General features: G+C 46.4%; 4 protein-coding genes across 4 annotated transcripts in view; 3 read left to right on the top strand and 1 right to left on the bottom strand.

Moving 5' to 3' along the window:
* The window catches only part of LOC128300882 (serine/threonine-protein phosphatase 2B catalytic subunit 3-like), a 46,603-nt gene extending 44,294 nt beyond the window's left edge, over positions 1–2,309 (bottom strand). The window contains exon 1 of the mRNA XM_053037127.1: positions 1,827–2,309. The gene's annotated coding sequence lies outside the window, so the exon portion shown is untranslated. The remainder of the gene's footprint in view (positions 1–1,826) is intronic.
* The window catches only part of LOC128300873 (G protein-activated inward rectifier potassium channel 3-like), a 68,787-nt gene extending 55,267 nt beyond the window's left edge, over positions 1–13,520 (top strand). Inside the window, exons 3-11 of the mRNA XM_053037105.1 lie at positions 7,940–8,054; positions 8,475–8,616; positions 8,694–8,777; positions 8,852–9,126; positions 9,194–9,383; positions 9,447–9,571; positions 9,639–9,747; positions 9,828–10,129; positions 12,853–13,520. Of these exons, the coding sequence (XP_052893065.1) occupies positions 7,940–8,054; positions 8,475–8,616; positions 8,694–8,777; positions 8,852–9,126; positions 9,194–9,383; positions 9,447–9,571; positions 9,639–9,747; positions 9,828–10,108 (1,321 nt within the window). The 3' untranslated portion in view covers positions 10,109–10,129; positions 12,853–13,520. The remainder of the gene's footprint in view (positions 1–7,939; positions 8,055–8,474; positions 8,617–8,693; positions 8,778–8,851; positions 9,127–9,193; positions 9,384–9,446; positions 9,572–9,638; positions 9,748–9,827; positions 10,130–12,852) is intronic.
* Positions 12,471–20,096, top strand: LOC128300892 (G protein-activated inward rectifier potassium channel 3-like). The gene is made up of 6 exons (XM_053037140.1): positions 12,471–12,490; positions 13,581–13,775; positions 17,961–18,079; positions 18,142–18,297; positions 18,361–19,140; positions 19,528–20,096. Exons 2-6 carry the CDS (start codon positions 13,588–13,590, stop codon positions 19,800–19,802), a joined length of 1,518 nt encoding a protein of 505 aa, XP_052893100.1. The 5' UTR covers positions 12,471–12,490; positions 13,581–13,587; the 3' UTR covers positions 19,803–20,096.
* Positions 20,097–21,445: 1,349 nt separating this feature from the next.
* LOC128299445 (G protein-activated inward rectifier potassium channel 3-like) lies at positions 21,446–24,993 on the top strand. The gene is made up of 5 exons (XM_053035415.1): positions 21,446–21,759; positions 22,930–23,048; positions 23,114–23,269; positions 23,368–24,153; positions 24,470–24,993. Exons 1-5 carry the CDS (start codon positions 21,575–21,577, stop codon positions 24,817–24,819), a joined length of 1,596 nt encoding a protein of 531 aa, XP_052891375.1. The 5' UTR covers positions 21,446–21,574; the 3' UTR covers positions 24,820–24,993.
* Positions 24,994–26,797: the final 1,804 nt, after the last annotated feature.

The following is a 26,797-nucleotide window of genomic DNA, read 5'->3' as shown; positions in this document are numbered from 1 at the left end:
GACAGGGCATGCTAGTGGGGGGTTTTGGGGACGAGGCAAAAAATCGATTCATTGAGTTGTTTTCCATTAACTTCGAGTCTGGGTATTTGTCTTGTCGGTGCGACTGTGCTGGTACCGTATTTTTAAGATCTTTTTAGCAGTAATGAGAGTTGTCATTTTTCACGGAAAACAACACGCGCCAAAAGTGCTTTATTTTGTGATCAGATGTGATGTTCTTGAAAATTAATTCTTCGAGCAGAAGAGTACTTATTAGTCGTCCAAAAAGTGAATGTGTCGTTTTGATATGTGTCTCCTCTTCTTGTCTTGTACGGTCTCTTTTCCGATCGAATTGAACTCACCCCAACCTGAGGCCACTTATGGTCGCCGTGTTTGCCAGATGCATGATGGAAACCTGTCAAACAGGTGGAAAACCTCCTGAGGTGGCACGAGCCGCGACATGTGCGCGGTGGTGTATATTGGCTGCAAAACAAGCAACGCTGCCATTTCGCAACAATATTTCACGCTACAGTGGTACGGCCAACACACAAAAAAAAGCGTCCGAGACGTCCCTGCGACTCACATTTGACACAGGGATGTTGTGCGGATTTTTGGCCGCGTCGTCTTGTGGAGTAAAGTAAAAAACAAAAAAACAAACATTGGCCGTGCTGTGAAACATCCCTTTCAGGGAAGAACATGGTTTTTGTGCGATCAAATGCAATTCAACAAGAAGTACATCAAGCTGTACTGCCTCAGCTTGCGGGGGAAACGATAGACAGCTTGAGGGGTTTTTGATTGAATGTTCTGTTGTTTCGCTTTGCTGCCACTAGGAATGACAGGTGATTGCAAAAAAAAACAAAGCTGCATCGCACATTTTTAGTACCACGCTACTAAACCCGGAACCGAAAGGCGTAATCAGATTTCATAAGTTGACAAAGCGTGTTGCATCGAAAATAGGTAGCGCAAAATGACATTGCGCAGATAAACGATACTGCAAACAATAAATCACCCTTTAAAGTCAGCCTGACAGCAGCCGGGGGCCGGCAGAGCCATCATGCCGCTTGGAGCTGCGTCCCCGTAGCTCGGGCCTCGGGTGACATATTTTATGGTGCAATCAATTTGAACACGTTCGCCATCCAAATGTCCGGATATTGATTGCGTTTCATCTGCAGCATTCTTGGGCGGACCTGCTGCATTAGTCTTGCAGCGGCACCGTTGCAGCCAGATCTTAACTCTAAACTAAATCAGGTCATTGTTATTGCGCTGCTCTCTTGCTCGTACTCCGTTTATGGAGACGTCGAGGGAGGTTTAGCAATTGCTGCAGTCACACACTTTGCAGTTCACGCTTCTGCAGGCGCTTTGCGCGATCGAAAGCGGGGGATCCATTGTGCGGGCATAATATTATATCGAAAAAGGGATACACATTTTCACCTTTTTCTTCCTCTTGGGCAAGCTTAGAAGATTCTCGATGTGCCGGAAAGTGACGTGGCCCACGTGGGATGTGGGCGATGGGCGTTCGCTCGGCTCATCATCGTCATTATGGGCGGTGTTGGTATATTGTTTTTCACCTCACTGCGTGCAAACCAGTGAGCTCTCTCGCCAGCCGTTGAAGCGGGGACACAACTGCGGCACGCTCTTTAATTGAATTAATGTCAAAAGTGTCGGAAGGATTTCCTAGACCCTCCCGGGGTGGGTGAACTATAACGAGCCGTTGTCGAGGACTTTAAAAGCCAAGGTGACGAAAAAAAAACAATCGACATGGCATAACACACGAGCTGCTAAAGTTTTGTGTTTAAGGTAGCAAAGAAAAAGAAAAACAAGAGAAAAAGAAATTCCGAAAGAAAACTCACCTGGAAAAACACTACCCTCCCCTAAGCGTTGTTGTTTGGAGAGAAAAGTTCTAGCCTTGCTTTTGGTACTGTTTCCCGGAAAACGCTCCCCATGCGTGTTGTAACGTCGGCCACCAAAACCGTTCCTCGATTGTTCCCACGAGGACAGCGACTCAATGGGAAAGCGAAAGGTAAAAACCGGGGGCTTTAATCCGATAGCTGCAGATGACACGAGCAAGAAGTTTTTCCCCCGTGCTGTTGCGTTGGCGATGGGTCGGTATCGTGTTGTTGGGAAATTTTGCTTTTCACTCGACGCCGGCGTAGGGTCTGGTGGACATTTGCACTACTACTGGACAGAAGTTCTACGATTTTGCACTGGATTTTTTTTCCACCTCCGTTTCACAGGCTCTTCACGGTTTTTTGGACCATTCACCTCACATGCACATACGGCGCACGCTTAGCCGCGGGTGCGTTTGGTTTGCCCTTCGGTTCGGGTTGCACTGTCTGTTTCTCCCGCTCGCTCAGCGGCACACACTTTGTCACGGTTGTTCAACACCCTAGCAACACTTGCCAAGCCACACAGTGGTACAGTGTGGTTGTGTGGTCCCGACGTTCGTCGCCCCAAAGTCCATCGGGTGATAGTTGTGTTGCACCGTGTTGCGGTTGTTTTATTTTTTTGTTGCCTCTCCAATTTCAGCCTGTTGCGCCGTCTATTATACACCTAAATTTTTCCTAATAAACGAACGAGAAAACGCTGTGGAATTGGGAACGGTGGAGGAGGGAAGCACATGAGTACAGTCTTCTATAAATAATTTGCCAACAGGACCCACCACTATGCAACAACCGTGTTGGCAAAAAGGAAATATACGGCGAGAAAAAGAGGTGTAACGAGAGTTCTTAATGAAAGTACACGCGGCCGCGTGCCAAACCCGAATTTGACCTCGTGACAGTGTGCTGAGTAGTTGTGTTGCGAATTATAGTCTTTTTTTTTTGGTATTGCGCTTATGCTCAACTGTTTCTGGCCTCCTTTTTCACCAAACCGAGGAATCGACCTTCGTGTCACGTCCGGTAGATGTCAAATGCATCCGATACATAAATCAACGCGAAGTCGAGACCTTCGGAGACTGCTGGTCGGTTTTCCACGAAACATTTCCACACAACCAACGGATTGTGGGCAAAAATGAAGCTTTCGGAAGGAGAATAAGGAAAACTTGCACTGAGGGGAGAAACAAAAAAAACATTATATGGGCTTCTCCCACTGGGAAAACGCGTGGTTGAAGCGAAACGATGGCGTTCCGCTGGTGTACAAACGGACGACGACGGCGACAATAATAATAATAATTCAATGGTGAGATGTGACAAAAATGTTGGATGAAATTGTTGTGTCCCTTCTTTTTCGTGTGTTCTCCCAACAGCAACCAAAAAAAAAAACCGGATCGTGATTTTTATGGCTCAGTTTTCGTTGTTCACGCTCTCTTCTCTCTTGCGCTCTCTCGCCATTCCAAGTTCATTCATTTGGAAGTTTCACTTGTACGCATATGCGGTGTTTGCTTTTCCTCCCTATTGTGTCAGAATCGTGTATGCTCGCGGCGTACGGAAAGCTAGCTCACTGAGTGACGCTCCGCAAACGGGCACTCATTTTCCCACTCACGGATTTACTCCCATTTGCAAACACCACACGGCACGTTCGAGAGAGCAAACGCTTGGTGCTGTTGGAGCACACGTCCAACCCCGTAGTAGCTAGTGGTCCGTTTGGTAGCTACTGGGTAACCCGTTTTTCATCGATCCCGTTTCACAGTTTTCCCACATACACTCACACACACACACACACACACACACACACACACACACACACACACACACACACACACACACACACACGGAGCACATACGTTGTGGAAAGCCTGGGTTTTCTGTGGAGAGCGCGGAGAGCGCTCGAGTTGAGTGTGTTGTGTGTCTCTTCTTGTTTTTGTGTGTGCACTGTGGGTGTTTGTTTCTTGCCCGCTGCACGGCATATGAATGGAGCTGAAATATGGTCCTGCCGAATACGCTGGACCCGCGACACACACACACTCTTTCCACGACACGCACCAATGTATGGTGGTGTTTGCGCAACACAGTGTCAGCAAACACGAAAAGGGAAAAACGACCACTAATCAGCTCACTATCGACCAACAAAGAGTCCACAGCACACAAGGACTGCTCAACTCCAGTTGCTTCACTGCAAAAGTGTACTGCGGATGTGCATGTGTGTGCGGAACGAGCAAGCGCTCGTGAAGGTGAGAGCGTTTGCTTAACATGGAGCTCTGGTATTCACTCATCTCGCGGAAAACCTGCTACCCTACTGCGATGATGACAGCAGCAGCAGCAGTAGTAGCAAACATTCTCTCATTCCTGCACCAGTAGTGGTGGCCAGTGGAAAAGGTAGCATTTCGATGATGGGGTGGTTAGGAACGAAAGGAAAGAAAAAAACGTTTGTTCAAATCGAGCAATTTTTCCCAACCTTTTCGATGATATTCACACACACTCGCGCCATATACGGAGTGGACAGGCACGGTCGTGATCAACAAACTGGGACATTCCTCATAACCGTTCTTGTTTTGTTAAGATGTATTCCAACATTTTCCAGCTTTTCCCTCACACCTTTGCATTCGCGCACGTTTGTGTGTGTGTGTGCGTGTGAGTGGAGTGTTGATGAGGTTTTTATCAAACGCAACGCAAGTTCCCGTAGTTGTGGCAGTTGAATTTCTCACAAGATTATTTCACTTGTCTTCCTGTTTGATGAAGTATTTTCCCTTTCGATACGAATTAAATCAAACGAAAACCAAGTTCTCCACTCGATGTACGATGCATTCCGTGAGCTCCCCTATTTCATTCGCTTTTTCATAGAAATGAAAAGTTATTTTTTATCCCGAATGGAAGAAAAAGGACAAACGATTCCTGCTCTCTCCTGTTTCTTTTTTTCTGCATTTTTCTCTTGTGCATGGTGGATCGCTCGTACCATTTGCTAGTTACACACAAGTTCACTGCAGGTGTTCTGGAAGTTTTGGTTCGCCCAGCACTGGACAGCATCGAAAACAAACCGTGTCACCCATATATACGACGCGCCATTGAGAAACGCACGAATGCAGGAGCGGTTGTTTTGTTTCGCCAGGCATTCCAGCGCAGCAGCACAATATTCCAATATACGGTGACACTTTTTGCCCAGTTGTGACAGTTGTTCAATTTTTTCATCCACTACCTTGTGGGGTGCACACGGAGGGCACTCATTTTCCAACCACGACCACCATGGCCGTTTGCTCATTCTTTCTAGCGCTCACATATAAACATGCACTCACACACACACACACACATACACACGCACACATGCAGGCACATATCTTCACATTGTTGCGGCCATCACATTTTCCCAGGACGTAAAGCGCTCCAAAGCGTACATTTCCACCAGTCCGGCCTTCGCAGGGGCATTCCGTTTTTTTTCCAGGCTGTCCAACATGTTACCACCACCCTACCCAGCAACATGTTTGTTCGCATTGGTGCGCGCTTTTCATTTGCTTAATTAACTTAAATCAGGTTGGGTTGGCAAAACGAAAGGACGCACAGCAAAAATTGGATTCCGTCGAGGGGGCACACGGGAACGGAAAGGGAAACGTGACGCTGCATACAGTTTCACACGGATCGAAACAGGTTGCAGTTCGTACGCACTCTGCAGGAGTCGTGCTATTGGACGTGACACCGGCAGTGAGGGCACAACAGACCAAAAGTCGATGATGGGGAAGAACGACCGAACGCTAGCGCTGATTAATGGTGGATAGTGATGATGAGATGATGGCAAAAACACAAAACAACAATCACGAAAATGGTGATACACATACACACATTCACACACACACACACACACTAAACCATGTCACAGCAGGAGCAGCAGCAGCAGACACACAAGGAACACGGTCTCGCGGAGTCGCTACAACTAACAGAGCAGGCCAACTGTGTGCGCTGCGAATGCGGTGCCAGAGGAGATAGGTTCGACTTTTTCCACGAGTTTTTCCACGATGCGCTCTCAACACACCAGCACCAGCGCTGAGCGGCGGCCGTGGGAAGGTGGGTGGATGGGTGGCTTTTACTCCGGGTGCACACGGGAGCGTTCTCAGCGTACGACCTTTGTTCCACAAGCGATTCCTTCGATCTGACCGGAGAGCCGTCCTTTTTCCGCAGTTTCCACGCGGAGCGAATTTCCTTTGCCGAGTTTTCCGCGAAGGGGAGCACGCTAAAGGGGATTGAACGGGGGTGGGGGGCGGCTCTTTGAAGTCACCCCTTTAGAGGCGAATGCTGGTATCCAACACTGCACCACTACTGGGGTAGATTCTTACTCACGGGCACACGCACACATGCAGACCGCACATTGGAGCCGCCATCGTTTTGGAGCGTAAAACGGCTCACGCCGCGAGATTAATACGCGCTGAGCTACAGCTCTCCATCGTCTTTAGCACAGCCACTTCAGGTTTCGTTATCTTCTGGAAGTAACCAACAAGAAGAAGCAAAAGATCAAGCGGGTGGGCTCGCTCTCTCTCGCTCTCGTTTTCACCCTTCGCTATAAGGGATGTGGATTTGGATTTGAAAGTCAGCGGGAACTCTCTCCCGCAGTATAATCTGTGGTTGCCTCTTTTATTTTTGCACACTTGGCTGCGTTATCTCCATTTTCCCGCACGAACGCGGTTCGCAACAACGAGAGACACACGTTCGAGAGCTATTACACACACACGGCTGCAAAGCCACCCCAGTGGGAGAGCGAACGCGAGCGCAAGAAAAGAGCGCGAGAGCGAGCATCCCCGTTCGCTCATTGAAGGTCTCCCTCGAGAGAGCTAGAGCTGTCAGTGGGGCTGCGACCCCTCTAGTTGGGGGGGCTGGCGGGAGGAATTTCTCCCTTTTTGAAGGGCACTCGGTATCGGCCCTTTCCTGTGCCCGTCCGCCTGAGACCTGGCCTGCCTGTGCAAAGCAGATCCTTGATTTATCAGGCGCGCACACGGTGGTGTTCGACAGATTCCCCACCGAAGAAGGGTCACCCGCTAATAAATTGTTGCTTCGATTAGGGGTGCAACTTCTGGACCAAAAGGGCACAACCGCACCGTACTCCGTACTGTGACATTAATCTTCTTTTAGCACCTTTTTGCTTGCATTGTGAAGTTTTCCAGCATGAAAGGCACCAACTGGGTCACAGTCAAACAGGGTCTTTGGTTACACACTCGCCCCTAAATTTAAGGGATGACAGTTCACCACCGCTGTGGATGGAAACGCTCCCCCGAGGCTGCGATATTCATCCCGAAAAGTCGATGAGGTCATCCTGTGGTGCTATGGTGCTGGGAGTATAGGATTTCTGAGCACTAACCCACCACCCAACGGTGCACCGAGTTTACATTCGCAAGCGGGTGTGCATTATTCCTTCGGGAAACTAGAAAACTGGAACGCTGTTGCTTATATGACGGAGGGGTTTTTGACGGACGACTGAACGAACCACCCAATATACACACAGCCACACATTATCGCGCATACATCCACATTCACGCACACATGCAATGGCATGGGAGAGATTAGCGCACAAACGCATACCACATACACACGCACGCATCTTGGTGGAGACGATCATTTCTCAAGCAAACGCAAACGCCCGTCGCAGTTTGTGGGTTGCGACTTCGATGAGACTTTTTTCTAGTGGCGTGCCTCGCAAGGAGGATGTGATGTGCAAGATGAAGATTCGGATACGTACACGTACACGTACACACACATACACCACAAACAGACACAAACACACAAACGCGCGCGCTTGCAAGCCTCTGGCACTGAGCAAGAATGTCAATTTTGTTTGCGGTGTAGTTTGGCTTAGAATACCGAGTAATGTGTTTCGGTCTCGCGGTTCGATTGCGGAATCCACCACTATCGTTGCGGTTCGGTGAGTCCGGTTCGCTCGCGGAATTCTCACGCGCGCTCTCGCGCCACCGTGTGCGTGATTGTGTGGCCTACAGTGCGTGACAGAAGAAAGGCTTTTTTATGGCACGTGTATTTCAGTGTTTGTAACCAAATTTGTTATTACTTCAATTTATTAATCTCTCGTTACTGTTTGTATTGGATTATTTCAGATACCGCCAGACGCGCTACAGCTCGAGGCGGATTCGGAAACGTGTAATCTTCAAGCAGGGCGATTGTAATGTGATCCAAGGAAATGTAGCCAAAAGACGTCGTCGTTATTTACAGGTAAAAACCATCGTCTTTTATAACTATGAAACATATAAAACGTCAAAAAGCTAAGAATAAAATTAAAGTGTTTAATTTTTGCTTTGCTGTAACGCTCGTAATTTTTTTATTATTTCTTTCTTATAATGATTTGGAATTTGCTTAATGCATCACTGGATCATTATTACTAATTGATCACTGGTTAACTATTTAAGAAAATAAGGCCATCTTTTCGTTTCAAAATAATAAGAACAATAAACAACACGTGAAATCCACACGTGGGGCGACCGCTGTGCTTGTTGCATGAAATATTTCATCCCCTGTTGAAAGATTTCACGATTCAAATTTGTTAGTACGAGCAGTTTCCGCTAGGTGTGATGGTTTTAAAATTTATCTGCTACACGCCTGTTTATCTTTAAACGGTCTTTGCATTGTTCACAGGACATTTTTACCACGCTGGTGGACATTCAATGGAGATGGACCCTATTCGTATTCGCTTGCTCATTCATACTGAGCTGGTTGGGATTCGGTGCCCTTTGGTACCTAATCGCTCTCAGTCATGGAGATATACAAGCCGCTGGGGGTAAGTGTCTAGACGGCAAGATTATAACATTGTCTTCCATTACATCGCACTATATCCCAACATATGTTTCTATGTAGATGACAGCCACAAGCCCTGTGTGACGTACATTTATGGTTTCACATCGGCGTTCCTGTTTTCTCTTGAGACGCAGCACACGATAGGTAAGCGTTCCTAGTACGAATTGTATTCTTCCATTTCTGCTCATTACATTTTACAATTTTCTTCTCCACATCAGGTTACGGTAATCGTTACATTACCGAAGAATGCCCGGAAGGTATATTTATACTGGCCTTGCAAAGCATTACCGGCGTCTTTATTCAAGCATTTATGGTTGGTATCGTGTTTGCGAAGCTATCTCGACCAAAAAAGCGTGCCCAAACGTTGCTATTTTCCAAGAATGCTGTCATCTGCCATCGGGATGGTGTGCCGTGCCTCTTGTTCCGCGTTGGCGATATGAGAAAGAGCCACATCATTGAGGCACATGTGACAGCTCAAATTATTCGCCGGAAGGTAGGCTGGTGAAAGTGACGACAGGTAGCGAGATTTTCAAAGTTCTGCTCTCTACTCCTCCTACCAGGTCACCAAAGAAGGAGAAATTCTTCCATTTTACCAACAAAATATGGAGGTCAGCTGTGATGGCGGAGATGATCGGTTAATGTTTATCTGGCCAACGATAGTGGTGCATAAGATCGATCGCGATAGTCCACTGTACAGTTTGTCGGCCCAAGATATGCTGAAGGAGCGTTTTGAGATCGTTGTCATGCTGGGTAAGAGTGTTTTAATGGGCTTGGAAAATGTGTAATGCATTGTGATCTCGAACTCAATTACAGAGGGAGTTGTGGAATCAACCGGTATGACTACACAAGCACGCAGCAGCTATCTGCCGACGGAGATCCTCTGGGGACATCGTTTCGAATCGGTGGTCACCTTCAAACGCGAAACAGGCGAATATCAGGTTTGCATTGAACAGGGAAAAGTTATGAAACTGGATTCACGCAAAAATAATATCAAAATCATTTCAGGTCGATTATACAACATTCAACAACACCTTTGAGGTTGATACACCTCTATGTAGTGCGCGTCAGTTGCGCGAGTTGAAAAAAGAGCTAAACAAGCAAAACGGTGTAAATGGTGAGTTTAGTGTAAAGGGGAGATAACATGGAACAGGCAATTTGGAATGAGCTATATTGTTTTCGATTAAATTCCGACAGAGGTGTCTTCCGATAGCGAAGAATCCGATACATCGTCGGCCGACAATGGGTCATCTCGCAAGAACTCGCTCAGCAATGGTTATCTGCGCTTCACGCCCGTGTACGCCAACACAAATGAACATTCCGGAATGAATGTCACAAATGGAGTGGTTGGCGATCCGATGGTACTGCCACCGATCATTATCGCTCCTGATGCACCCACCGTGTCACCCGGAAGTGAGCGCAAGAAGAACTTTCGGAAGCTGTCCATCAAGGAACCGTCGATGGACTCCCTCTGCTAGCGGCAACTACGATTAGATTGGGTAAGATGCAATACCGCGTGATTCTTTCCTCCCGTGTGCGTATGGATGATAAATGATGTGAGGGTGTGTGGTGTTATTTCAACTGTCCGCGACTGATCTACGACGGGGAAGACTGTAGCGTTCCTATTAACACGAGGGCGTTAATCCGTTTCAGTCCATCATGAGCGAGAGGTAGTTGTAGCAGCTTTAATATTGATCTCATTTCGCACCGGTATTTCAATGTCAACCTCTGTTTGCGATGGATAGATGAACCAGAAAAAGCGTGCGATGAGGAGCGATTTTTCTTCACCGTGCTAGAAGTCACGGGGTGGGGAATTGTAAAGCCTCATTTCCGAGCTGCAGGCGTCAACTAATCAACTTGTAAAGAATAATGGACTTGAACTAATCAACTTGTAAAGAATAATTTATTTAATTCGACGAAAATGAGATATAACAAGTGTCTGTCTACCTACAGTGAATGAACTTGGCTACGGGGGTTGCACCCCCGAAGTTGGACAATCATCAATAACTGCAAACGTGTTTGCGCATATTAAATAAAGCCCTAATGAGCGGGAGCGAGGCATATAAAGCACGCTACTAATTAGCGTTCATCGGAAGTGTTTAAAATTCGGCGGCAGCACGACCAAAGTGTATATGGCTTTGCGGTGTTGTTATGTTATTGTTTTTTTTCGTCTTTTTGTATGCATCCTCGGTCGATTACAAAACGAGCGAACAATTGAACGAAAACATCTGTTTTGCGAGCTCCATTACGGGCGGATGCTTCGGTACGAACATTTGCATACCGGACAGGAACTGGGTAATTGACATTGGTCACCATTTGAGGCGGGAAAGTTTGTAGTCGACATAATAGTCATCAGGAAAGAGTGATAAATCTTTCTTTAGCAATTGAAAACATGTAGTAGCCTTTGTATGGGTCGGGCAAGCGCATAAAGAGCATGTCGACCTTGCGCAGGGCAGGAAGGAATGATTTTTCCTTCCTGGTATTTCTAGTGACCTTTAGAAGCTTGGAAGAGAAATAACACTTCTTCTTGATTCCTGCTGGAATTTGATCGCGAAATACACGTGCCGTATGAGAATGGCGCGGTTCGTGCGAGATGACAGCACCGAGGTGTAATTTATATCATTTGGATTCGCATCGTAGACGAGTTATTACGTAATGCAAAAAAAAACTGAATAATTATAATCGCCTTCTGTACTACTGTAAATTCCCTCACCTACGCTCACAGGCAACCGTATAGGCACAAGTTACGAGTTTGTGCGTTATGAGTGTGTGGAAGATTCATAAGATTAACGCGACACTCTTACTAACCTCAGGCAGTATTCCAGCATGACATGCCGCATCATAACAAATCAGATCTCATTTGTTTGCAATCGTTTCGATGGAGTAACGGCTTCATTCCAGCCGCTGTTAAACGTGGCGGTTTATAGGGGTAGCACACTTACGCTGCCTGATCCACTTGATCTCCACCCCAACCTACCGCATCAACACGCTTTATCTAGAACGCCGGGTTTAGATTGTCCACCGTGGTGTTGCGGTGTATGGTGCGTCGGAAGTCGTTCATATTATTCAATCATCGTTGAAGGTCTAGGTAAAACGTCGCCCGCGAAGAGCTCTTCCACTGCACGCGGTAGAATGCTCTTTTCTTCAGAACACACAGAATAAGAGAAAATATTATGCACAGCCGGTAGCCTCCTCCGGTGTACTTGACCGCGTGACATTGGTTTAGGTTGGTCGCATTGTCACACCCGATACGTGTACCGATACATGTACCACAACCAAGCAAGTAGATTAAACTAGACAATTCGATTGACATTTGCCTTCAGCTGGTGGTCGCAGGAGCGTTAGGTGGAATTAACCCTTCGCTCTAGGAAGCGCTGCCACCGTAGACAGTTTGCGGTGGCGATTGACGATATGATTTTGTGGTCGCGATCTGTAGACGCTTGGGTTCACCGATGGTATATTAATTAAATCATAGCGTAAGATCTGGAACGAGCGCCAAAGTCGTTATGGGCTGGAAGGTAGATCGTGACAAGAGGTGTGAACCGTGTTGATCTTTCATAGGCTGTAGCTGTGATGGGACGCGGGGAAACCGAGTGACGGAAGCGGCAGCAAAGATCTCTCGTCCAGCCCCGCGCGCTTCATGCAATTCGCATATCCCAGTGACAACAATTGGATGTGGTCTAAATTAGTTGATCTTCTTTACCACGACACACACGGCCAGCTCGCAGTGTCCGGTGTGTTTCGATGGGGATGCATGGTCAGTGTTTTAGCGCACGAGTACCATGCAAACGTTCAGTTCGTGCTGTCAGTTTGCGCCAGACACTGCTCCAGAGTTGCGTCCGGGAATCGAGGACTTTGGGGTTTGTTTATTCTAGTGCTGTTGGAATAGAGAGTTGTGGACTCTTCTGTGAAATTTCGGAAATAAATACAAGAGTTCCGGTTTGAATTTGAGAAGCAAAGAAAGCCCATCGAAGGTCAAGGGACTATCCCGTTAATTGCTGATCTCAAGTTCAGTGTTTAAATGTCAGAATCGGATCGTCCTCGGTAATGTTGTGCGAAGATGAAAGCGTAAGCCGTGAGAGAGTGTTTGAGACGAGTGAATGAATGACTCACAGGAATTGGGACGTGCGTGTTCGAGACTCATCCAGACGTGTTACGCGGGTGGAGGAAGTGGAAGGTTTTAATTGAATTTAATTAATTTGAAAATTACTCTTGTCCGCAGTGTACGCGAGTGTCACGGGTGCCATCCTCCCTCGGTTCGTTCGCTCGTGCGTCTTCTTTGACGCCAGGTTTTGCAGAAACAGATCCGCTCGTGACGCGAATGAAAGATCAACCTAGGAGGCCATATATGAATAGCATAACCGTATCCATTAGTAGTACCTCGGGACCAGGAATCTCACATTACCGATGTGCGGCCACACTACGATCGGATGGTTTTATCAAGCAGCGTTTTTCCGTGGAGGTGGAGTGACGACCATTAGTTCGATCGTATCGTGTGTTCGTCTCACAGCTGCGTTAGGTTCTGTTCCATTTTATCTTGCCCTTGTGTAACGATCGATCAGAGCTTATTTTACCTTTATCTAACTTCCAGTTTTTTTTTGTTTAAGTAAACCTATAATAGCGTTTTGGTGTGTAAGAAAAGAAACCCTGTTCGCGTATGAGGCGTTGGGTGGATAAGGAAAGTGAATGCAAGGCCCTGCAAGTCCATAATGGGCGTTGATAATAGATAGCAAGTAATAAAGTAACGAAAGTTAGACAATGTTTTAGCCTTTACGGGTCCACGATCGTACCCAATAGAGTTGAGCCCAATGCGCGAAGGGTGCTGTAGCTAATATCGAATAAAGCAAGCGTAAGGAGCTATCTTGCAGTGCAACGGTGAACTGAGCGTACAAAGTGTTATTTGTGGTATTTTGTATTAGTTACGAGTGCCTTTTGTTTTGGGAATACTAGGTAAAGGATGGCATCCGATCGACAGGCGGTGGAAGAGAAGAAGCCACTCAATCGGATCTTTATGCGACCGGGCGTGATAGAGGAGGAACCGGACTCCCTTGACAGTGTGATCAGTAATCTTCCGCTGACCGTTGTACCGAGCTTGGCCCGCATTTCTACGCACGGAAGCGCCTTCAGTCGGCAGGAAAGCGTAAGGTAGGTGGAAGCTTTATACTAATCAGTGATGTGACTGCATTCAACAAATCGTGATCGTATCCCCGAGGGCCGTCAGTGGTCAGTGGCCGCCATTGCGTCTAGCCGTTACGTTTGATAAGCTGAAAGGTTGCACGCGCGGGCGCGTGTGTGTGAGTTAGTGAACGAGGAGTGTGTGGAATTCGTTGTTTACTGTTTTCGAATTGTGAGCAGCAGAAGTTGGAAGTTGCAAATCTGACGTTATCTGGCAGCGCACAACCAAAACAATAAGCATGTTGGTTTGGAAGCGATTGCTCGTGAGATGAAGCCCTTGGAAGGTAGCAAAGCTTATCACCGCCAGGGCTTGACAAATCCGGTGCAGTCGAGATTCTGGCGGATTTTTTTTTATACCAATGAGCAATGAGAGCAACGTGTAGATTATGCGATCCATGCACTTGGATGAGGTTTCTCGATCATTCCTTTGACTGGAAGTAGTTTTGGTTCAATTAACTCACATGAATGATAGGTCCGTTTAATGGCTTCTGACACAAAGAGAGATAATAAATCACATCCACCTCACAGGGAAATAATAATCCATAATTCACATCTCGAATATTGAATATTGAAACCAGATGAAGAACCTCAAGTGCTCTCTCAGACATATTTGTAACACCTTTCATTATCATTTGTTTGATAATAAAGTGACTGAATAGTCTGAACAGCAGTAAAAGTTCTATCGTGATCTACAATAATATGCCAAAACGGAACAGGTTTTCGATTGACTGTATGTTGCGAGGATGCTCTCTTGGTATCGGATATGAGAAAACGCGCACTCTCTGGATATTCTCAGCATAAACTGCTGGGGATTTCAATGCACGGAAAGAGGGAATAACGTTTTATTTGAACTAGTGAGCCTGCGTAGCTGATCCCAGCTGATCGCTTACGGTGAATTAAATCCACGAGCAACCCCAACAGCGCATGTCACAACACAGCTGAGAAGGAAGCAAGTCTTATCGCCCTTGGGTTAGACTAGATCCAGTGCACTCAAGATTATGGCGGTTTAATATGTCGATTAGAAGAATATTTGATTAAAGCGCATGAAAGGTTGGCAAAACTGGCATGTGTGCAGCAATATGTGATGTTTTGATACAGTTGAAAAACATATTGTACGACCTTCATCCGACAGGAAGTAGGAAGTAGTCGCAAATACGATAAATTCAATGGCTCTTGGAAAAAAAAACACCGAAGACATGGCAACAACTGAACAATCTTTTTTTTTGGCTTATCGATTCTGATTCAAAACAGGTATGATTCGATCTTTACATTACCTTTTCGCAGGGTAAGAGAAGTACGTAGCGAAGTATGTTTATTGCCAATTTACACCCGAAAGCATTCAAAGGTAGCTAAATGAAAAATTGTCTCTTAAATCGAATAAACGCTTCCTTCCGGAATCGAAGTCACACGTCCAGCGAACCGATAATACCTCAGCTTCGCTTTATTTGAAAACAAGTTTACACTTGCGTTTGTTCGCAATTTGCTGCAAAAGCACGACGTGTTTACGTAAGATTCGTTACCATTTTTGTTGACATTTAACGCGACACTAAATGGACGTAAAAATACACACACGAACACCTATTAAAATGGGGCCCATAGCGGAACAAGCATTGAACGGCGAATCGTTGATCGTTGAGCCAACAGTTTATCACATTCGATTTACGGTAATAAACGCGGCGGAAAGGATGGGTATCGAATATGACGACAATCCACTTCCAACCTCTCGTGCACTCGGAACCTTTAGGAAGGAGGTAGAGATAGAATAATATGGAACAGTAAAACCCCACAAACAACGTTGTCTGTCGACGCTGGTTTATGGCTCCGAAGCTCAATTGGAGCTATTAACCCAAGGAAGTAGACGGGTTGTGGACGTAGTTGTAATTGCCAAGTACTTATCCGACCCAAGAGGAGTTCTTCGACTCAAAAAAAAAAAACGACAACAAGGGTCATCATCATGCGTATGTGTGCATTCGTCCAGTGTGCACACGACCATTGCACAAATTATTGCAGGTTTAGGTGAAGATCATATCTGATTAGTCGGCAAGTCTCGATTGATAGCGGAAAACAGCGAGGTCCACTGACTGATAGTACGATACATATGTTCTTGCCAGGTTTGCACTGTCCGGTAGAGGATGTTCCGTGGCATTTAGTAAAGGGCGCCGATAAGAGTGATGAGTCAGCAGAAGAATCGGTATTCGGAAAAGGGCTGTTTCGTAGCACGTCTAATGTCTTATCGAGAAATGTGTTGAACCTAAACCGTTTCACGTGCTGGTTCAGGTTGTGTTGGTAAAAGGACAACACATTATGAGCTTGTAATTGCTGAGACAATGTGGGTCAAAATGCGTATCATACTCTATCACAGATTACAGCGGATTGTCTTTTAAAAGTAGAAAACATTATTAACAATTGATAAGAATGGGCTTTTTTGGATATTACTTTACGCAATAACATTCATTTACCGATAAACATTCTTTTATCGGAACCGATTAAAACATTTATCGTTGATTAACATTCGGTGGTGTTTGTTTGTTTATGTTTCAAATGGAAAATGGTGCAGTACTACACTTCTACCGGTAGTTGCTCGACTCTGGGGCTTCTTGTTTCGTTCTACGGAACGGATGTCAACGTCACTGATTGTGGTTGAGTTAGTGCTTTGTCGTTCTGTCTCATCACCTACTGATACCGTCTACGATGACGTATTGCTTCGCAAAACGAACACGACCATGACGAACAGCCGATAGTGTGAAGCTACTGACAGACTTCGATCGAGTGTTAGTAACCGGTAGTGATGGTAGTGGTAGCAGGAATCGATCGCACAAACAACCTAGCGGTCGCGTTGACTGCAGTCGAACGAAAGCGCTCCGCACGAGATTAGTCTTGAGCGCACGTTTGGTGCGATTAAATCGATTTGATCGAAGCGGTGCTCTGGGTTGTTAACAGTGCGACAGGAACCAGTGGGTGCTGGGGCAGGAGGCTTGCTGCTGTGTTTACTGCCGTGTTTTTAACCGTTTACGGAGAGTGGATGTAAGAAATGCCTTCTGCAGCCCCGTTCTGCAGCATCTGATCATAGCACAACTGGTGGATATCGTTCAATATCAAGTTGGGAAACATTGTGTCAGGACACAGAAACAGCGGTACGCGAAGGACGCTTCAAAATGAGCTTTGGACAGCGAAAAAATTTCACCGTCCCGGTGGATGCAGAATCACCGGAAGCACGAGACGATGCGAAGTTGCTCCCGTTGGGACCGTTCGATAAGATACCGCCGATCATTATCGATGGACAGGATCCACCGAAAACACCGATCACACCGACCACTCCGATCATCTTCTGTCCGCAGTCACCATCGGTCGGTAGCAAAAGGTGCGTACAGTGCAGGTGGCAGTGTTAGTAAATCAGTGTACGAGACAGTTTGAAATCGGGTCTAGAGCACGGAAAGAACCGGCCCCGCAGCGACGGCGTTCCGTCGAAACGGAAATGTTGCCGAGGGGGAAACGATTTGAATTTTAAATGAAGTTAACGTCTCGTGCACTATTACCGTAGGATTGTGTCACAATCGCCCGATTGTCGGTGTCTCCGGGGTTTATGTGTTTGCTTGTTGCGTGTTCCGGAGCGAATATGATTTGTTCATTACGACCGATTTATTCCGCCGCAACTCATTTGAAGCAGTGTTTTTTTTTTCTACTATCGCATTTTTGCCATACCGTTTAGGACGGTTTCAATAGTGGTTCTGCAAAGTAACGCTAATGGCAACGTGCACGCGTGCATATAACCTGTTAGATTGTGGAACTATCGAGATCAAGACAATAAGGCAGAGAAATAGTCGTTATACTGAGTGCAGAAGAAATAGTCGTTATAAAAACGAAGTTACGCACATAAGAACACATATTTGATCGTAATGTTTAGTAAACGTTTGGCTAAATATTGATCATAAAAAGTGTGTTAACGAAAGGCAAACATTGGCTGACGCACGGTGGATTCTGCATCGACCCAAATGCGGCTTAAAGAGCTCTTGAAGAAATTCATTCGTTTCAGATGGGCACGTGTCCATCACACTCACGCGCATCCAATTTAGGTTGCGATCAGGTCGAGTGCAGGGTGATTAAAGTAGTCTTGATGAAGTGTATAATCGTTCTCATTCTCCCTGCTTCTTACAGGAGCCGAGCGTTACGACCGGGAACTACTCGAAAGTACAGGAGACGGGCAATATTGAAGAATGGCGACTGCAACATTGTCCTCTCGAAGGTATCCCGGCAGAGGTTGCGCTTTCTGCAAGGTAAGTTTCTATCGGAAAGTTTGGGATCAAGAAGCAGTGAACTGAACCAACATTTCTTTCAGACATTTTTACCACACTGGTGGACGCTCAGTGGCGCTGGACGTTACTGGTATTTGCTTTCAGCTTCATCGGATCATGGTTGTTTTTCGGTGCAATCTGGTGGTTGATTGCGTTCACACATGGTGATCTGGAGGAGATGCATCTACCGAAGAACCAAGGTAAGGGACGGGATTCGCAAAGAATGGTTGCACCGTGCTTATGAGAGTATTTTACGTTTCCAGAGGAAACTGGCTGGAAGCCTTGTGTGTTCAACATCGAGTCGTATACGTCCGCCTTCCTGTTTTCGATCGAAACACAAACCACCATCGGGTATGGCTACCGGACAACTACGGAGGAGTGTCCAGAGGCGATCTTCATCATGTGCTTCCAGTCGATCTACGGCGTTATGATGCAAGCGTTCATGGTTGGTTTTGTGTTCGCGAAGATGACTCGTCCAAAGCATCGAACGCAGACGCTACTGTTCTCGAAACATGCCGTCATCTGTCAGCGTGACGGTGAACTGAGCCTGATGTTCCGGGTCGGCGATATGCGCAAGAGTCACATCATCGGGGCGAACATAAGGGCCCAACTCATACGTACCAAGTTGTCCCGTGAGGGCGAAGTGATGGCACAGTATCAGCACGAGCTAGAAGTAGGGGCAGACCATTGTGGGTCGGATCTGTTCTTCATCTGGCCGCAAATAGTGACGCACCGGATCAATACGGAATCTCCATTTTTCAACATGTCCGCGTCGGATTTGCTGCAGGATCGGTTCGAGATCGTCGTCATCTTGGAGGGTACGGTAGAGTCGACGGGCCAATCGACGCAGGCCCGTTCGAGCTACGTCAACACGGAGATCCTGTGGGGCCACCGGTTTGAACCGATCGTGTTTTATAATAAGGAAAATCAGGTGTACGAAATCAATTACAGCAAGTTCAACGAGACGCACTCCGTCGATACACCGCTCTGCTCGGCGCGCGAGCTGGCCGAGTTCTACAAGTACCAGGACGATTATCGCAACCAAGGTAGGACGGTGCGGACCGACACGGTTGCTGGTTGATTGTAGAAAAACTGATGTGGTGGTGTCTGTTGTACTTTTATTTGTAGCTGAAGATCATCATCTTCAAACGCCAGCGTAGTGTTTGTTGTCGTTATTGTTACCGTATGTTGTGCTGTATTGTACGGTTTGTTAGTTTGCGCTTTCTGCGTAGTTGTACGATTTGGCATCATTACATGCTTTGTGCTTTTCTTGTGCGATCGAATCTCATCTCTGTAAGAATCTCATCCACCTCACCATCTCATTCAAAACGCCCGTACTAGTATCGTTAATGTAAGTTGCTCTTTGGCTGCTCGATAAGATTATGTTCAATTCCAGAATGGCTTGCTAACGTGAATTGTTCTTCCACTATCCACAGACACACTCGAAACCGGTTCTTCGAAATCGATGTTCGAAAGACGTTGGCACCAGCATTACACCAACACAGTCCGTACACTAAGCTCGATCTGTCTGGAAGACGAACGATCGTCACTGGGCGTCCAGCCACGTTACCTGACAATCCAGGGTGTTCCAAGACGGCCCCGGTCCTACCTGCAGCTGGAGAGCAATCTGCGCAATCTCTTCAATCCGCCTTCCGTCACCATTTCGCCCTCATCGACCACCTCCATCCGCATGGACAGTCCGTAGCATTGATTCACACTGGCGCACTCAACTAGTCCCGACACAACCGACTATTCGGCTTAGTTACCACTGGTTTGCTTTTAGTGTAGTTAGGTTAACCTTGCGCTAGGATCCGTTTGTTTAAGGATTGCATCCTATGAATCTGACATAACTTTCTGCTGCTATTTATGATAATCTTAGGCGCGTAACGATAATCCAGGCATCTCACCCGCTGCATTGTGAGCCAATGTATGAAACGTGAGAATGATGAAACATTCCCTGTATTAAACAAGATGCACTACAAATTAAGCTCAGTTGCAAACCAAAGTTAAGGTTATATTCATTTAGCTATATCCGAAAACCGGCTGCACAACACAAGACGCAAAGTACCCACAAGAACCTCCCCACGAATGATCCATCAATCTAAGTGTTGCATTCGTCCAGAAATTCAGTTCCCTATGATAGGCAGTCGTGTTGCGATCGATTGATGAGAGGTTTTTAATTACTTTATCTATCGTGGAAACAGGTGGACGGAAAGGTATCCGGTTCTATACGAAAATCATCAATATTGATAAAGATGATAAGACGGAAAGCTTAAACATGTTATTATGGACTTGGACTTCACCTTTTGAGGATGTTAAAATGAGCAAAACGGTTGTCTTTGCTGATGATTATATTGTAGTGACATGTCTAGATAGTCTCTTGTTCTTATTTGGGTATGATACCATTGATGGTTGTGGCGGGTTTTCACAGGCAGTCCAGTGTATGAGGAGCACGATATTGCCGAGATTTAGCCAACTAGATCAGGCGTGTTGTCAAGCTGGCGTAAATTTGAAAGATTTATTTACGCATCACAACAATGTGGATTCTTAAATAATTGTTGTGACGATTGGTTGTTTACATTCTTATCAATCTACCGAGGATCTAATCTAGATTGCTCGTTGCTGAGTTACTCCTCAATGCTAGAATTTGGATGTTTTGTTGGATTACTGTACAGAGAATAACCCCTTGGAGATACGGTCTATCTGATAGACCCGGTCAGACATTGACCGATATAATTATCATCGTTACAGATACAATTCCAAACATCCATCATCAAACATGCAAGTGCTTGGAAAGCTGGGTGCTGTTTACAGCCAGTTTGGAAATTAGCATGCCGTTTACAGCCGGTATTGTTCGGCTGTTTGATCGATGTGTAAGTATGTGCAGTTCTGTGCTGTTGACGCTGTCCATCAGGCCGTCGCCGATGTGTCCCAGAGAAAAAAGACAAAATATTGCCAGATACTGGTAAAAGTTGGCTTCGACAGCAGTAGGATGAGTGGCCGAACGGTGACACTATCTCTAGGGGCCTCAGCGAGACTGTGTGGAATCGATATTCGTGTTGTAACCAGATCCACCTATGAGCCGAACCCAGCCGAGATGACGAACATCGATTGAGGTAAAGGTGAGAAAAGCCGTGTTCGTGCGTACTAGGCGTACGCATCGGAAACCCTACTCGTCCATTCCCCTCGGCGCGAATCGTAAATCATCCGGTAACAATGGGAGCCACTTTTCGCGGTCGCGATTGATGGGAGCTGTGTCGGAGGTTTAGCCGATCGCTACCGTTCAGTATCGTTCATCGGTCGGTTAGGGTAACATCTCCGTTGTTGAGTGGAGAGTGTGAACAGGTGATCGCACAGCGCTGTGAGAGATGGTTTAGAGTGTTTTTTCCTGACGAACGAAACGAAGCTAGCCTACAGTAGCGATACAGGTGACAGACAGGTGGCATCTTTAGTGGAGCTTTGGAGTTGTGGAGGTGCATGATGAACTACGGCGGTGACCAGCGGCAGCCACCGGATGGCACCGGGCGATTGGAACGTTCGATGCTGAAACTTGAACCCTTCGACCCACCTCAGTCACCGGGAGGATACGGCGAGCAGTTCGGGTACTCATCGCCCATTACCCCGGTGACTCCGAACACTCCGCTTGTGTGCTATCCCATGAAGTAAGTGCCGTACGGATGAGGACGTCTCACATTCCAGTCACGTGTTGCGGATTGCAGCTTCCGGTTCATGTTGTGTATCCAGTCCACGGTGGTCTTCTGCGTGCAAGGTCTAACAGTACCAGCAAACAATTGCTGACCAAACTGTCAAATTAACAGCTCCTTAATAGGTCGTATTTGAATCGTTCAGCGTACCGTTCTTGCTGGTGATCCCTCACCATATTAATAGTTCTACGAAAGGTTCATATTTGCGCGCTAACTCCACCACTCAACCGGCAAGGTGATAAGAAATGTGTCAATTTGCAGTTCCACAAGTGTGCGACGGTATGGAACCACGGTTTGAAAAAGGCAGTGGGTAAACGCGTCGGGTGTTTTCTACCCGCTAGACCACCGTGTATCCACTGATGGTTGATTAATCGTTTATCGGACTCGTCTTGGATGACCGTCATCGTCATCAAGCGGGTCGTTATCTGCATCGGTGGAGTCCGCACCGCATGATAAGAGTGCATCATCAAACACAATTGGAATGTTTGGTCCAACTGGCTCCATACCATGGTTCGTTCCATACAAATGATTGTCAGTGTCTTTTACAGTAGCCTCAAAGAACGATTAGCAGCAATTAGGGGGATTAGCATGGAATCGTTATTGGAGCTGAGCTCTAACACCTTTTCAATCTGCTCGAATGTGATGTTGAAGTGTTGTAGTACACATGCGGCGGAAAGACACGTGCATGTTGGAAAACACGCAAATTTCTACGAATGACTCACCGTGGAACGCCCTCCACAGTGCCAAATTGTTACCCTTTTTAGCTTGTGAGTGAGGTGACGCTACTTCGTTTGTGCAAGTGACACTGTTAGACGTCTCAGCGTCTTTCACCAATCTTATCGAATGTTTCATTATCAATTACTCACCAAATTATGATATCAGCACGCCAACTTGCGATACTACATGATGCACGGTCCCGGATTCAGTCCCCTGTAGGTCGTATCTGGAGGAAGGAGTGTCAAAGCGTCCGGTATACAAGGTTCCAACCATGGGGCCTGCATCCGAAGCCACACCAATCGATTCGAGAAGGAACTCTAGCACGTACATCTTCCCGCAAATCTTCATTAGCAAACCGAAACACAGCTATGCAGAACTTAATTAACACGTGCCTCACTTCGGTCGTTTCAGAAACCGCGTGCTTCGACCGGGAGTGAATCGTAAATATCGCAAACGGGCCATCTTGAAAAATGGAGATTGTAACGTTGTACTGTCACGACCACCGCGGCAACATTTGCGCTTCTTGCAGGGTAAGTGTACATCGCGATCTCTCCAAAATGGTGATGGTTTTTGCTGAATGTTTCGCAATTCGCAGACATTTTCACCACGCTGGTCGATGCCCAGTGGCGTTGGACGTTGCTCGTGTTTGCGTTCAGTTTCGTCGGCTCCTGGCTGTTCTTCGCCGTCATCTGGTGGTTGATTTCGTACACGCACGGTGACCTTGAGGAGTTACATCTGCCCGATAACCAATGTAAGTGTGTATCCACGCAAACCGCTGCACCAGTGTTATCGCCTAACAGCACGTGCTTTATGTGTTCTCTTCTGTTTTGTTTTCTTCCCTCCCGGAAGCTGAAATCGGTTGGATACCGTGCGTTTACAACATCTACTCGTTCACTTCGGCGTTCCTGTTTTCGATCGAAACGCAGCACACGATCGGGTACGGTGTGCGTACGACCACGGAAGAGTGTCCGGAAGCGATCTTCGTCATGTGCTTCCAGTCGATCTACGGACTAATGATCCAAGCGTTCATGGTGGGCATCGTGTTTGCGAAGATGACGCGTCCGAAGCAGCGCAGCCAGACGCTACTATTTTCTAAAAATGCCGTCGTCTGTCAGCGTGACGGTGAGCTGTGCCTGATGTTCCGGGTCGGGGACATGCGCAAGAGTCACATTATCGGTGCCTCCGTACGGGCGCAGCTGATAAGAACGAAAACGACGCGCGAGGGCGAAACGATGGCACAGTATCAGCACGAGCTGGACGTCGGCTCGGACGGTAGCTCGTCGGAGCTGTTCTTCATCTGGCCCCAGATTGTAGTGCACCGGATCGATAAGAGCTCGGCGCTGTACAATCTATCCGCCTCAGATATGCTGCGGGAGCGGTTCGAGATCGTCGTCATCTTGGAGGGTACGGTAGAGTCGACGGGCCAATCGACGCAGGCCCGTTCGAGCTACGTCAACACGGAGATTCTGTGGGGCCACCGGTTCGAGCCCGTCGTGTGCTACAACAAGGAGCAACAAGGATACGAAATCAATTACAGCAAGTTCGACTCTACGCTGCAGGTCGACACACCGCTCTGTTCCGGCCGAGAGTTGGCCGAGTTCTACCGGGCACAGGACGATTATCGCCCGCCAACCGGTAAGGATTGTCCAATCACCGATGGCGTTTCGCTGTAGGCTGTAAAGATCTACTCACGGGTGACCATCGTTATATCGAAAAGCGTCTCATCATTTCCTCATCGCCATAGTCCACCTACAAGCAGGTGTATTTTTGTGTGTCCGTCCCTCCTACATCTAATCACATCCGTCCAATGTACAGACTAGTCGGACATTCCATCCAGTAAGAAGCGCATGAGAGCACCATCGAACATCACCACTGACTTGCAAGCGATCTGCGATAGGATCCGCGGTATCATTTTTCATCTTCGCATCCATTCCGTCCATTTTCCGCCCAGATGCTGGAGACAATGTGTCAACGAAGACACAGCTCGAACGTCGCTGGAAAGACCACTACAGTACGTTGGTGAACACGCTCAGCCAGTACAACTTGGCAGATGAGACCGGTGCCGGCGGTGGCACGGATCATCTCTATCCAACGCGCTATCTCACGATACAGGGCGTTCCGAGGCGGAAAAAGTCGTACGTCGCATTACAGAACAATCTGTGGAATTTGTTCGACCATCCACCGAATCCTCGGCTAAAGATAACAACAACGGATGACAGTTCTACCAGCCCGCGCCATGTATCGGATGACGATCCGATCGTGAATAGTGTGACGGTGAAAAATGTTAACGAACGATGTTAGCGGCGGAAAATGATTGCAGCCAGTTGGTAATGCGTTGCAAAGATCTGGTTTTACGTTCTGTGCTGCTTTGCCCGGTAGGTGTGTGATGGCTTCTGTGTACTTACGTTAAAGTGTAATAAATTTTGTACGAAAAGGTTAGCTTTAGGATGAAGAAAATCTTAGCTCGATCATGGTAGGTCAGAGCTGCTAGAACGAGGAAATAAAACTACTCCTCTAATTATCGTTATGAGATGTTCCGTTGGTTGAATTTAATTAACCAGACATATCCGACAAAATAAAAATTTCGACGGGTTTGGGTCGAAATTTTTTTTCTTTAAATTTTTTTATATCTTTTACCCATTTTATTAATTTTCAAACCAACTTCAGCATGTTTGATAGTTTGATGGTTTTTTCTAGCTATCAAACCCGTGAGAGCGATCGCAAGTGTATGGAAGATGGATGAAACGGAAAGCATCCTTCTTCATCTCGCTCAAACTATCCGTCGGCTGGTACGAAATCCCAAACCAGTTGTTTTTAGATTTCCGATACCAGGAGAACATGTTTTAAGCGGTAACACCTGGTACTAGCCGAGCAACATTTCATGAAACAATTCATTTTTTTTTCCAAACTTTCCGTCGGCTGGTACGAAATTCCATACACACCAGCTGTTTTCAGATTTCCGATACCAGGAGAGCATGTTTTAAGAGGTGACACTTGGTACCAGCCGAGCAACATTTAATGATATATTCAGCGGCGGATCAAACGGTAGGCGGAGTAGGCGGTCGCCTAGGGCCTCGCCGTGTTGGGGGCCCCAAACAATTTGTGCCGATTGTGCGATTTTTGGAAATTTAGCAGCAGAGTAAATTTAGAGCACAAAAATTTAATTGAAAAGGTAAAAAATTGATCGAAAATATCTTCCTTGGTTATATAAAACATTTGTTTCTATTTGACTAGCTATTTCGGCCCGGTTACACGACTACGCAAGAGAAGTCGGCAGTGTACTCAAACTCCTTCTTCTTTATCGGCACGATATCCTTAGGATGTTGAAGCCTTAGGATGTTTTTTTTTACTTTATATACCCGTAGGATAGTCAGTGCTGCGTACGGAGGTTTGGTGGTCCAAACGATTTTTCCCGTCCTGTCTTGTGCAGACCGGCTGCGCTACCAATACACCATCATGCTGCCCCGTAAACCCTTTTTAATTAAACTTATTAATGTTTTCTATTTCTTGTACGGGAACTTTTTGTTACGTAACATACAATAAGATGATACTAAGATTCCAGCTTCACAGTCCATGTATGAAAAATTAAATTATTTAAGGGATTTTTATACAAATTCCATGTTATCTTTCTACTTGTTGTTTGTTTATAGGTCATTTCGCTTGGTATCTTCTGATACTTATTCATTGAGAACTTCTGGTGTCTACCCAGATGGTGATTTTGGAATCCTGTGTGTTGTAATGGATCCGGTTTGCACCCATTGTCACATAGCAAGCAAGCAAGAGCTCGAAACAGACTCAGAATGATGCATCCAAGTTATCTACTATCCTATAGAACTTCATACAATTCATCAATTTTTAATCATACATCAGTTAATTATTCGATATCATTTAGTGTTCGGAAGCTCATTTACAATGAATATCTTTTGCCAACTAGAACGTGCAACATCGTGATCGGTGTTTGAATTCAGCATACCACCTAAAATGATTGATCGTGCTGAATTTTACGATGCTTATCAATGCAATTTTTTATTGACAATCTAAATTAATGATTGAGTTTCGAGTTTTCCGGCGCTTCGTGGTCTTGGCCTGCTGCAAGGGTCCTCTAAACCACCTACGGTCGAGCGCCGTCGTTAGCCAATCCATAATCCCGATCTGTCTGTTGGAAACATCAACGGCATCCCTCTATCTTATTTTGAGCCTACCAAGCCTCCTCTGTCTGACGACCTAAAACAGCTTTTTGGATAGGGTCGTCCGGTGTCATTCTCATGATATGACAAGC

Source organism: Anopheles moucheti, chromosome 2 (genome assembly GCF_943734755.1).
Source record: "Anopheles moucheti chromosome 2, idAnoMoucSN_F20_07, whole genome shotgun sequence".
NCBI lineage: Eukaryota > Metazoa > Arthropoda > Insecta > Diptera > Culicidae > Anopheles > Anopheles moucheti.
The sequence above is the reverse complement of the archived record's forward strand: the minus strand, read 5'-3'. Positions and strand labels throughout refer to the sequence as shown.